This window comes from Pteropus medius, unplaced genomic scaffold (assembly GCF_902729225.1).
Source record: "Pteropus medius unplaced genomic scaffold, Ma_sr-lr_union100, whole genome shotgun sequence".
Classification (NCBI taxonomy): domain Eukaryota; kingdom Metazoa; phylum Chordata; class Mammalia; order Chiroptera; family Pteropodidae; genus Pteropus; species Pteropus medius.
Genome location: NW_024344437.1, coordinates 7,010,241 through 7,023,043, shown reverse-complemented (window position 1 = coordinate 7,023,043; position 12,803 = coordinate 7,010,241). Strand labels below are relative to the sequence as shown.

General features: G+C 37.0%; 1 protein-coding gene across 1 annotated transcript in view; it reads left to right on the top strand.

The window, feature by feature from the left end:
- Positions 1-12,440, top strand: part of MTMR6 (myotubularin related protein 6) — a 30,444-nt gene extending 18,004 nt beyond the window's left edge. Inside the window, exons 7-14 of the mRNA XM_039873051.1 lie at positions 1,627-1,759; positions 2,494-2,603; positions 2,995-3,120; positions 5,369-5,418; positions 5,849-6,049; positions 7,923-8,048; positions 8,132-8,258; positions 10,211-12,440. Coding sequence (XP_039728985.1) covers positions 1,627-1,759; positions 2,494-2,603; positions 2,995-3,120; positions 5,369-5,418; positions 5,849-6,049; positions 7,923-8,048; positions 8,132-8,258; positions 10,211-10,471 — 1,134 coding nt within the window. The 3' untranslated portion in view covers positions 10,472-12,440. The remainder of the gene's footprint in view (positions 1-1,626; positions 1,760-2,493; positions 2,604-2,994; positions 3,121-5,368; positions 5,419-5,848; positions 6,050-7,922; positions 8,049-8,131; positions 8,259-10,210) is intronic.
- Positions 12,441-12,803: the final 363 nt, after the last annotated feature.

The window sequence follows — 12,803 nt, the reverse complement described above, 5'->3', positions numbered from 1 at the left end:
ACAGGAAATAGTTGGTCTGTTAGACATGTTACGTAAGGTTAAATTTTTGTCATTGGAACAAATGTCAGAATCCCATTTTCTTTTTATAAACAGTTAACCAATTCATATAGGATCCTGAAACTAAAGTAATTAAAATTCTCAATGATAATAGCTAACATTACTTTTAATTTTTATTATAGCATCGCATGCAGAGCTGGTGGGCTACACAAAAGGACATTGGCAGAATTATAGTGAGGATTTCTTCAAAAATCTGGAATGATGAGAAAATAAGAGAAAGCGATGAGAAAAAGCGAGTGAGCGATACAGACCACAATTTTAGTCAGCTTTGTTGAAAAGATTGGTAGCGGTTTTAGAAGTAATTCTCATCATTATGTAGACTCACAAAAGATAATAGAGAAAACAGAAGATAATTAATTTGAGTAAATTAAGGAATAGTAAAAATTAGAAACTGATAATTTGATAAGCTCTTCTTTTGTTAAAAAGACTTTTTTAGAAGTGAAGAGTGTTGATGATATCTATTGTAAGAAAAATTCTATTTTACTTCCTTGTATAATGTAGGTAGATCAACTGTTACAACTATTTTTAGGTAATGTTAGATATAGATGATTATAATACAAGACTTTCTGAATATAAGATCTGAGGGCGATTTGTTTTTCAGGAATCTTCTATTTGTGTAATTGACTTCTGCAAAGAAAATATATCTTTGATTGTTTTGTTTTAGAAGTAAAACTTAAGTAGTAATACTGTGAAAACATTTTAATATCTCTTATCTCAGTCGTCATAGGTGCTAAATAACTAATGAGTCAGTAAATAAAATTCAACTGTATTTGTTACCAACCTGGGCCCCAGTCCACTGAATGAAAAGCGACTTTTTCTTCCCAAAATTTTTTTTTCATATTTCATATGAGTTCATAAGACTGTTTGGTCAGTTGTGATAATGTGCTATATAAAATCCTAGCCTGAAAGAATTAAACATGGCAAATCTTAAGAGAACCTCTGATAGTATTTGACTACGAGCAGCCTGCTTTCTCCCTAGAGATCAGTTTATCTTTCACCCAATTCTTGGAGCTGTGTCAAGCTAGCAGACTATGTTCTGTGTTACATACCGTGTGGGCCCCCAGTAATCTCTAATACGGAGGACCTCAGATAACCTGACGTATACTTCAGGTCTGATTTCCAAGGTCTCTGGGGCTTTCTGAATGATCAAGTGCTCCAGGCTTGTTTTGAGGTGACTCTCATAGGTTCATTCTGTAAAAGAAAAACTGCTCAGCTCTGAATCAGTTAGGATTTAGATAGGAGAGCTTTCTTTTTTAAAATTTTGAAATATTACAAACATATGGAAAACTGACTGAAAATATAAGTGAATTAGTTTTATATATTATTTGTGGGGAACTTCCGGTCTGACCTTGCCATCGTATAGTAATCACGTTGTTACTGTATAGTGTCCTCCTTTACTATTATAATTAACATGTGACATGTTGACTTATAAAAAATGGTAGCACATTCAGTTTTGATAAGTTCCTTTAAACTTTCTGCTAGCTAAACTGTGGTTTATTCAGTGTTTTCATGATATTTTGGGAAGTTGAAAGCAATTTGTCTCTAAATTTCTAAAATTTAAATTTTCAGCTGAATGCAATGGCCAACAGAGCAGCTGGAAAAGGTTATGAAAATGAAGATAACTATTCTAATATTAGATTTCAGTTTGTTGGAATTGAAAATATTCATGTCATGCGGTCCAGCCTTCAAAAATTATTGGAAGGTATGATTATTGCTTACCTTCTAGTCCACTTTGTCCTACAGAAATATGCTAGTCAAACATAAAATTTAAAGTTATGTAATTTAAAACTTTCTAATAACATTCTAAGAAGTAAAAAGAAACAGTTGAAATTAATTGTAATAATGTACTTAACCTAATATAGTAAAAACATGTTAATGTATAATCAATATAAAAGTTAGTAATGCTATGTTTTACTTTTTTTTGCCTTTAATCTTAGAAATTGACTGGTGTGTATTTTACACTCAAAATACATCTCAATTTGGACTACCCACACTTCAGATGTTCAGTAGCCATATTTGGGTAGTAGCTACTGTATTGGGCAGTATAATTCTAATGGTTTTACAAAAAATTGTTATTGTTAGATATTTTCGATTAGTCAGTACAGTTAAGATTAATTTATGATACTATCCTATTCAAGTATTAAGGTATCTTTCTAGTCAAGGTGTGTAATTTAAAACATTTAAATAGTAGACTTTTTAATTAAACACTTGTGCTGTAATTTTTTTATAAAAGTAGTTAGGAACATTTTTTTCAAGCACAAAGAATGACGGGAAAATGTAACAAAAATCCATTATTGAGCTTCTAATAGCATCTTTTCATTTTTAGAGTCTTGCCTATGTATTTGTCCTCTTTTTCCCCCATTCACTCGCATGGATATCTTGAATAGAAGTGCAAACTCTAGCCATTCTAATTGAATCATTTCTCTCCTTTTTTAGTCAGTGGTACCAAAGGGCTTTCTGTCAATGATTTCTACTCTGGTTTGGAGAGCTCGGGTTGGCTTCGCCACATCAAAGCTGTAATGGACGCTGCAATCTTCTTAGCCAAAGTAATAACTTCATCGCTCTTTCTGGTTGTGGGGTTTATAATGGTTGGGAAGCAATGGATATATTCTGTTGAGTGCTGGTATCTTTTCCAGTCAGATAACTTTTATTATGTTTTACCTTTTTTAATGAGGTTCACTTAATTTGAGCTTTAAAAATATCATGTAGCACTTCATGTAGGGACTTAAAAAGAAATTCCCAAACACTTTGAAAAGCATTTTTGTCTTTGTTTGCTTTGTGTTTTCTCATTTTTTGGAAATGATGCTGTGACAGCGTTTTCATGGCAGTCCTAGCTCTTCTTTATAATGCGATACTTAATGGTTCTGATAAGTAGACTTACCGATTCACTTAAAATGTGTTCTGCTAGAATCTAAGTATGTGATCTGTCTTTTTCAGGCAATAATGGTTGAAAATGCTAGTGTGTTGGTGCATTGTTCTGATGGCTGGGATAGGACTTCCCAGGTGTGTTCCCTTGGCTCCCTGTTATTGGATTCCTACTACAGGACAGTCAAAGGATTCATGGTAAGGAGATATTTGGGTAGACCAGTGGTTCTCAAACAGTGATTTTTGCTCCCCCGGAGACACTGGGTAATGTCAGGAGAAGCTTTGATCGTTACAGCCAATGGAAGGGGTGCAGCCGGCACCCAGGTGGCAGAGGCCCAGGATGCTATCAGTATCCTCTGCTGCACCGGCAGCCCCGCGGCAAAGGGCTGTCTGGCCCACGTGTCAGTGGTGCTGATGCTGAGAGACCTCAAGTTAGACCAATTTCCATTTTGGCCACCTTTTTTGACAAACAGTTTTAGATTTAAAAGTTTTTTTCCCTAACAGTATTAGAATAGAAATACTCAGTATGTTCCCTTCATATTTATCTAACAAATGTAAGTAAAGTAGTAAAACAAGCCATAAATAAAAGTACTTAAAAATCATATTTTTGAAGAAATGTTCTATTTAAAACTCCAGTTGTTTAGTTGTATTTACATGTTAGGTTTGTATCTGAGGATTAGATTTCTAATTGAACAGATTTTCTGCTTTGTGAAACTAATACCCTGGCTCCTGTTTTTTTGTTTGTTTTTTTAACGTATGATCAGATTAACTCGTGTTTTCAAAATTTACATCTTAACTCATGGCAAGTAAACAAAGAGATGGGGGAAGGTTTTCATTTATTTGGAATTATTAATTGCCATCTAACAGCAAGGAAAGGTCCCAGCAGCATTGTTTTGTGGCGCTGACTTACTGAATCTGGAACAAGACAAATGGAAGTACTGCTAATAAAATAGCATCCAGCTTACCGTGGGAGTGTAAGATAAGGAATGTTTTCTTTGCCGCGTTCGGCTTTGTTCGCTGGCCATCCAGAGGAAATCACGTGATGCATGACCAGGGACAGTGCGAGAGCATCTCAGGCAAAAGGAGCAGTGGGGACGAAAGCATAGCTGCTTTAGGTGACCGTAGGGGATCGGGGTGAGCTGGGGATAGGGGTGCTTGGGTGCAGGAGAGTAGAGTGAGGTGAGGGCCTGGGGAGGAGGAGACCAGAGTTTGGATAGTGAGCTCCATCAGAAGGCTTTAAACACAGGAAACAGTAACTTGTTTAGATTTGCTTTAAAAAAAAAATGTCTTAAAGGCAAAGGGGAGTGGGAATGGACGCTAGGAGACCAGTATACGAAATGGTAGAACTTGAGAGAGAGAAGAGGGCCAGGACTAAGGTAGGATGACAGGGGTGCAGGAGGAGGTGACGGGTTCAACCCCCAGGGATGTTAAGGCAGCAGAGTGGGTGAGTCTGGTGCTCAGGGCGATGTGGAGAGGAAGAGGGGAGGCCTTCTGGGATGAGTCCAGGCTCTGGGCCCCGTGGATGGTGCTGTGCTCCCGCTGTTCACTGAGATGAGCAGAGGCCAAGTTCAAGTGAGAGGGTCTGAGATGCGGGTGTGTAGGGGGGTGGCAGGACTCGCAGCAGAGGCTGAGGCTACAGCTCGAGATCACCTGCCTGAGGCCACGTGGGCATAGAAGTGGTGAAGCTAGGACCTGAGACCATGCAGTGCAACTCCAGAAACCGCATCTTTGCCCGTCCATCTGGCCGTCCAGAGAGGTTCAAGACAGAAACTCTAAGTGGCCATTTTGACACCAAAAAGAATGCAGTTCATAATTATATGATGAAATTATAGCATGTAGTAAATACTAAGGAGATACATTGTTTAGATTAGACTGAAAAAAAATTAGAAGCCTATTATTTCAGTATAGTTGTGACAGAAAACAGATAAAGATGGTCCATTGAAGAAGAGTTTAGATATAAACGTTTGGATTTGAATATAAACTTTTCATTGGTCTCTTTATTATTCTGTTTTTAAAAGTATGGTGGAAGTAGCGTACAAGTAAGCCAAAGGTTGGAAACATAACCCCAGTCTAGCACCCATGATTAACCACTATTAACATTTTGATTTACATTTTTCTACCCTTTTTCTAGGCATGTATCATTATTACACATACAAAAATGTATATATAATAGTGCTATATAAAGAGACACTTTTCACTTAAACTGTAATAAATACAACCAAAAAGTTATGACTACCATATTTCTTTTGATGTATCATTTTTACTCTTTATTAAACCAACCTCTAATCCAGGTTGTTGCTGTCTTTAGCCTATAATTAAAAAATATATATAGATTTTTCTTTGCAACCATAAGTTAAAAGTCTAAATACTGTTTTTAAGATAATAGGATTTAAGCCATTCTAAAAAAAAGGTAATTATAAAAGGGATTTTACTTTTTTTCATCAAGGTCTTAATAGAAAAGGATTGGATCTCCTTTGGACATAAATTTTCAGAGCGGTGAGTCACAGTTATACATTTATATGTTTTGTAAAAATAGTAAAACTAGTTGGAGAGCCAGAATGTTTCTGTTCTCCATGAACTCGCATGTGCAGTGGGAGGTGAGAGTGTGATACGGATTTTTGTATGAAGACTGATGTAATTTTTTCTGTCATTTCATTCGATTCTCATACCTTTGTTAATTGTCATGGCAATTTATTACCTTCCTGTTTCTCGGGATTATAGCAGGTAGAAGGTAATAGACCCTTTAAAATTGTGGTTGGAAAACTCATAGGTATAAATTGTTTCAATAAAACATTACAGTTTTTTTATGCCAATTGTAGGAGTCTTTTAGGATTTCGTTGTTGATTTGTGTTTAAATTTAACAATATTTGAACAATTGACTTCTTTCAGAGACAGTTTTAAAAACTTGTACTTTCTGGGGGGTTAGGTGTGGCCATTTGGATGGTGACCCAAAGGAAGTCTCACCGGTGTTTACTCAGTTCTTGGAATGTGTGTGGCATTTGACCGAGCAGTTTCCACAAGCCTTTGAATTCAACGAAGCGTTTCTTCTTCAGATCCATGAACACATTCATTCGTGCCAATTCGGAAACTTCCTTGGAAATTGTCAGAAGGAAAGAGAAGAACTCAAGTAAGACGGTTTGATTAAATGGGCTCTTTTTTTTCCTGCTTAAGTGAGGTCTGACATAAATCATTGTTGAAGTGAGTAAGATATCTTGACAGTATGAAATAGAACTGAATTTTATTGTAAAGGTTTTATTGTTCGTATTTCTGAAGCCAAGTACCGTCTGGATATCCCTCACACCCTCAGGTTAATAGTAAAAATATGTTTTTAAAATCTGTTTTGAAGCGTAGCATACATATATCGTAAGTCTGAAGCTCAATAAATCTTAAACTCATCCACCTATGTAACCAGCACCAAGAAGAGCAACCATTATCAACAGCCTATAATCTCTTGATGCTCCTTTCTAGTCTGAATATATATTTAGAACAGAAAAATCTTTATTTCCTAGAAAGTATTGGTAACTAAGTTTTAAAGTGTGGTAAAAGATCTAAAAACTCTGGGTAATATAAATTCAAGTGAAGCCTTATAGCTGTCCTCATATTTCTAAACAGACAGTTCTTTGGGGAAATAAATCTCCCTGTGCTGGCTGCAGTATGTCTGTCCACGATTGGGTCTCATACCTGTTCTTTGGGATCAGGGCTTCAGGGAAATCTGGGGTGAGGCTATGAGAGAGCTTTATCTATTTTTAGGTTGGATTTCTGAGTTTAGATTTCTTACAGTAGTTGGTAAAGAGTAGTTATAGATTTTTGAACATCCAAGTGGCATATTAGAGAGGCTAACTCCGGTAGTAGTTGGAAGACAGCTCCCAGCAGACAGTATGATTCTGAGATGTGTAAAGAGAATGAGTGAAATGGAGTGTGATGGAGATGAGTGACTCAGCGAACATGAGACTTTAGCTCTGTGGTTTAGTATCTCACAGCAGATTTTCACAGTCAGAAGAGGTGAGCCCTGGAGTACAGAGCTATTTTGAGAAAAAACTATCCTCTGTTTATCAGACATCCTCATAAGGAGGAAGATGTTCATAAAAATGTGTACTTTTCAGCAGTTTTTCTCTAAAAACATACCTGTTGGTCATCTTAGGGGTTGTGAAAAAATGAGCAGATTCTCCCCCTTATCCCCACATCCCTATCTGTTTTATGTTGATTTGGTAAATATACCATCTAAAACCATTTACTCACCTGCTTCACCTACTTACTCTTAGATTTGCAGTATAATTGGCTTTTTTAAATTCTGAATAATGTCCTGATTTTTCCTAATTCCTTTTTTTTTTTGGTACCCTCTCACACTGAAATTTGTCTCTGCCCTGTAGTACATGCCATTATGGCCCAGATGTGGGGCCAGGAGAATAAGGCCAAACAGACATATCAGTACGTCGTCTGTGTACATTTGACCCTTGAACAGTAAGGATTGGGACACCGACCCCCCTCCCCACTCAGTTGAAAATCCCTGTGTAGTTTAAGTTGGCCCTCCATCTCCATAGATTCGAAAATACCGTTTTTGGTCATGGTTGGTTGAATCTGCGCATGTGAAACTCAGGGATGTGAAGGGCCAACTGCATATATGTTGACATGTTGTTAAAATATCCGTGTGTAAGTGGACCCGCACACTTCAAACCCATGTCTTGTGAGGGTCGACTGTCCGTGTGTGGTGATTTGAAGCAGGTTACCGGAGACCAGGATTATGAAACTGTGACCTCAGAGGAATCTCTCTGAAAATGTGTGGTCGTGAGAGAAAATGGCACGTCTGTGTTGTGTTGGTTTTATTGCACGATTATAAGTAAAAAAGGAGAAAAGGAGAATACAGAATCCAGAGACAAGGTGATATTAAACTGAATAGAAGGAGAAACAAAAGCTTAAATCTGCTGGGGAAGTAATTGCCTGATTTATAAAACTGCGTGTCGGCATCAGTGGGAAAGGTCTGTGTGTCTCTCGTCACGTAGGTTGAAGGAGAAGACGTACTCCCTGTGGCCATTTCTTCTGGATGACCAAAAGAAGTACTTCAATCCTCTGTACAAGTCTCAGAAATTGGCAGTTTTGGAGCCAAATACAGTATCTTTCAATTTTAAGTAAGTTGGCGTCATCGAAGTGTTTATATTCTATTTTTCTCATGCACAGTTTATTGAAAAAAAATTTTTTTTTGGTCATAAAGGTTTTGGAGAAACATGTACCACCAATTCGATCGAACATTGCATCCTAGACAGTTGGTGTGCAATATAACTGTGAATATGAATGAGGAAAATGAACAGCTAGAGAAGGATATTAAAGACTTGGAATCTGTAAGTATTCTGAAGTATCTAATGTAATATGTTTGGAATGTTAAATTTGTTTACTTGCCCGTTCTTAGTGTAAATTCGTATATATAGAAACCTCATAAGTATTCATGATTGCTTCAAAATCAGACCTCCTTTGATTAGGTTAGTTTGAATCATTTTCCCTGAATTTTAAAATATATTGAAATGTCTGAAGTATATAGAAAAGTAGAGATATAAAATAATAAGTATTGGGGTAGCTACCACCTAGCCGTGTGATATTTCAGCATTTACCATATGTGCCTCAGCTCTTTTATGTTTTTGTTCTAAGAAACGAAATATCATCGATCTTGAAGACCCCGTGTACGCTCTCCCGCCTCCCGCCCACTTCCTTTCACTTTCTGCGTTTGGTGTTCGCCATCCCTGGGCATACTCGTATACTTCTGCTATATCTGTTCGTAGCCACGACAATTTATAATAATGTTTTGTGGGTTTTAATATTTTTATTACATATCGAAAAAGTACGAAAGGATATAGTTTCTGTATGAGGTGTAAAGGGCAGGCAACAAATACCATGACCGCCCTTGTACCCTTCACTCAAGAAGAACCTGCATGTTTTAAACCTATGTACAGATCGTCAGACCGTCATGCTTCATTTTGCCCAACATTGTTTTGAAATTCATCTGTGTCGATACATGTAGCTTCAGTTCACTTTTGTTAATAACTACTGTATGATATTCTCTTGTATGAACCTATCGCAGTCTGTCCGTTCAGCTGCTGAACATTTAGATCGTTTTCAGTTTTGGATTTCCATGATAACAAGTGGAGTCGAATGACTTTTCATGTGTTTCTTGGCCATTTGGTTTTTCCTTTCTGTGAATAGCCTATTCAGACCTCTGGCTCATTTTTCTGTTGGCCTAGCGGCCTTTTTCTTATTGATTTGTAAGAGTTCTCTATAACCAGACAGTGATTCTTTGTTAGTTATATATACGTATCACAGATGGCTTGTCCAGTCTATTCTTGTCCTCTCCATTTTATTTATGGTACGTTTTATATAGATGTTTTGAATTTTAATGTAGTCAAATGGATCGATCTTTATGTTTTATGCTTTTTGTGTACCTCGTTTAAGAAATCCTTTTCCAACCCAAGAGTTTTCTAGAATCTTTTTTTTGCCATCATATATAACCAAAAGGAAATCAGTAAGTGCATATTTTTAAAACCCTGGACAGTTGTCATAACTCAGTTAAGACTGTCTTGTCTGCCTCGCAGGCAGGCGTGCGCCTTAATCATCAGAGAGGTGACTGAGTAAACTGTAGGAGGACATGTTAAAAAGGGGCAAGTTCAAGATCCATGTAATTTCAGATGATCGTCTGGAGATCAGCCCAGGGATTTGGAGAGTGTGACATTCTGCCAAAGAATACTTTAAAAATCTTCTGTTTTTTAAAAAACCAAAGTTCCGTTGTGTCCTAAAGCCTGTGTGTTCAACTAACCGTTGCAGGAAAACCATGTAAGACAGTTTAAGAAAAAAATCACTTAATTATAACTAGCTTAAGAAAAAAATCAATTATAACTAGTTTTCAACTAAACCGTTGCAGGAAAACCATGTAAGAAAGCTCTTTAGGCATAAAATCTTCAGCTGAGTATGTGTTTATTGTATTTTGCAGTTGTGAATTTAGGATGAATATACATTTCTTTATAAAATGTTTACTTTTCATACTTTCTGGTTAATGTATGCCTTTTTCAGATATAAAAGCCTAGTGATCGTTTGCTGTCGAGTATAAAGACTTAACCATTTTCCATTGCAAAAGTCGTAAATGTGAATTCTCCACCATGTCTTATTCACCTGCACTAGATTTTATTTTTCGAGATTTAATTTTGTAGTAAACCCGAAGAGAACATTTACAAAAGCGTGTTTTCACATACATTGAACATGTACTATGTGCAGTTAGTAACTTCTTTCAAATTTGGATTTGTTCTAGAAAATTAAGCAACACAAAAAAGAGCAAATAGATGGAGTTTTCACCAAGGAATTGTTACATTCAGTTCATCCCGAGTCACCTACCCTCAAAACCTCCCTGTGTTTTAAGGAGCCAGCTCTGCCCCCCGTGAGTGACACTCTTCGAACCATAGAGGGCAGCAGCCCCGCAGACAATCGCTACAGCAGCTACGCCGAGGAGTTTGCCAAACCCGAGCCCGCCATGGTCAGCCTGGAGTACGGCGTGGCCAGAATGACTTGTTAGAGTGTGTTCTGGACCGACCGCGGTGCAGGAATTGGACTGTTATTGTGAGGGTGATCTGTGCGCATGACCAAGAGGAATTTGTCTAACAATGATCTTAGAGTTTAACAGTAGGTTAATAGTTGAAGAAAGGATAATAACTGTTCTCGTGAGAGGAATAAGTCAGTTTAATTGCATTTCTAGCAAGGAATGACTTTCATTTCTTTAAGAAACAAGTCGTTTTGGCAAATTTACTCAAAACAATTTGCATTGTATACTCGTGAACTGCCATTCTGTATGATTTGTATTTCAGTTACAGCCAAACATGAATAGCCTTAAATATAATTTAATTGTCAGAAAACAAAACTTGAGAAGGGGGTCCCTTACTTAATAATTTACATGGCATGTACTTTCGACGATGTAACCGTGTGACTGCGACTATTTACATGCTTTGCCTATGAGTGATGTTTAATGTCGAAGTGCCACAAAAAGCATTTCTCAGAAAGCCTTAAAATCTCAGTTTATTCTTTACTCTTTAATTTCATAGCGTAGAGCAGGATTGTTTCGGCTTTCTTTTCGTCAGCCTTGTTTTATTTGCGAAGAGCCGTGTGCTCATTCCCGCTGCTGTGCAGGTGCGAAAGCCGTGGCAGAGGCACACCATCAAGTTCATGTTTAGCTGGTCCCACCTCCACAGTCAAAGTTAATGAAACCGAAGTCTTTATTCCAATTCCAACTTGGAATCAGATGAGTACTACATTTGATGACTTATTATTTATAACATCGGTTATTGACTTTTTGGATCTATGTAAGCACACTTGACTGTCTTTTATGTGTGGATTACTGCATTCTGTTGATTATTTTGTGGTTGGTTTTATCCCTTTGATAACTGTGTGAGTGTAAAAAACCTAAAGCTCTAAAGCTTCTTAGAAACAATGAATAGTACGTGTGTATGTTCTTAAACTGTCGCAGCTCTCAGTGAGTCACTGCTCTTACCGAGAGTATCTTACGTTCAGTTTCCCAAACATTTTGGGGGAAAAACAAAAGGAAAGTACAGATAGTTTAGATTTCGCTTGCTTCTATGAATCTAAAAGCGGTCATTTCTATGCGAAATTTTATTTGCTCTTATTATAGAAGAAAAAGGGAAAATGAAGGCTAGCCTAATACAAAATGCTCAAGAAAACAAATGCTAGGAAGAGTTTCATTTTGCCATGTTATGTTAACTGTTTATTCCATGGACTAGTACATATCTTTAAATTACAAAAAAGAAAAAAAATCACTTGCCGTCGATGGCTTGCCGGGAGGGGACAACCCACATTCACACGGGGCCTGGGGGCCTGAGGACAGGACTGCCCAAGCCAGCTGGCTTTAAAATGGAAAGTTTAAGTAGCATGGGTAGCACGAAGTACAATTCAAGGCTACTAGGAAGTATACGTGGGATCGCTCATGCTTCTCTTTATTACACTTGTATCTATTACTAGTTTTGAACATAAATATCTTTTTCAAGTGGAAAAACAGCTTTAGTGTATGAGAGCTTATGTAATCCTGTTTATTTTTTCAATGCTTTCTGTAACATTAGATAAGAAAAATCCTCCTTTTTAAACAGTAACAGAAATGCACTATATATAAAATATAATTTGTGATATTTCAGCACTGGGACAGGAAACTTAATCTTCGCAACCACAAAGGGAAAGCTTTTGTGCCTTGTTACTTGGTTCCAGTACCGATAGTGGTTTTAGAATCTTCCATGGGAGACTTCTTATATTCAGTTCTTTGGTTTATTATCTTAATCTTCAACTCGAGGCACATATATGTGTTTATATGCTCACATATGGACTGAAAAATCAGTTAACATCCTAAGTGACATATAGGGCATATGTTGGCAAAAAGCGTATTGTAAAATTGGATTTACATTCAGTGTGTTTGGGAATGTATAGCATGTAAATTATTTCATATATTATTTAAAAGTAATTAAATGTTCACGTTTTACTTTGAATGTTTTTCTTTTGGGAAAGAAACAAATGGGATCAAGTTGTAGTTGTGTTTTTTTCCCGTCACCTAGGCAAATGGACCTGCACATTATACTAATTATAACAGTACCAGGTTGGAGAAGTTCATTTTCCAAAAGATGGATATTGATAACAACATATACAAAAGTAATTTCCAAACTATAGAAAAGACTTTAAGGTTTAGCAGATATAGTTGATTATGTTATTCAGATTTCCTTCTGTGCTCCTGTCTCTGTCAGATGTGACAATTAGCATTTTGTTGTGTGTCCCTTTGCCAGCCTGTCGCTGGAAGGCAGTGTCCAATGAGCACATAATTGGAGGTTAAATATCTCACCAAAGCCAGCTCTGAG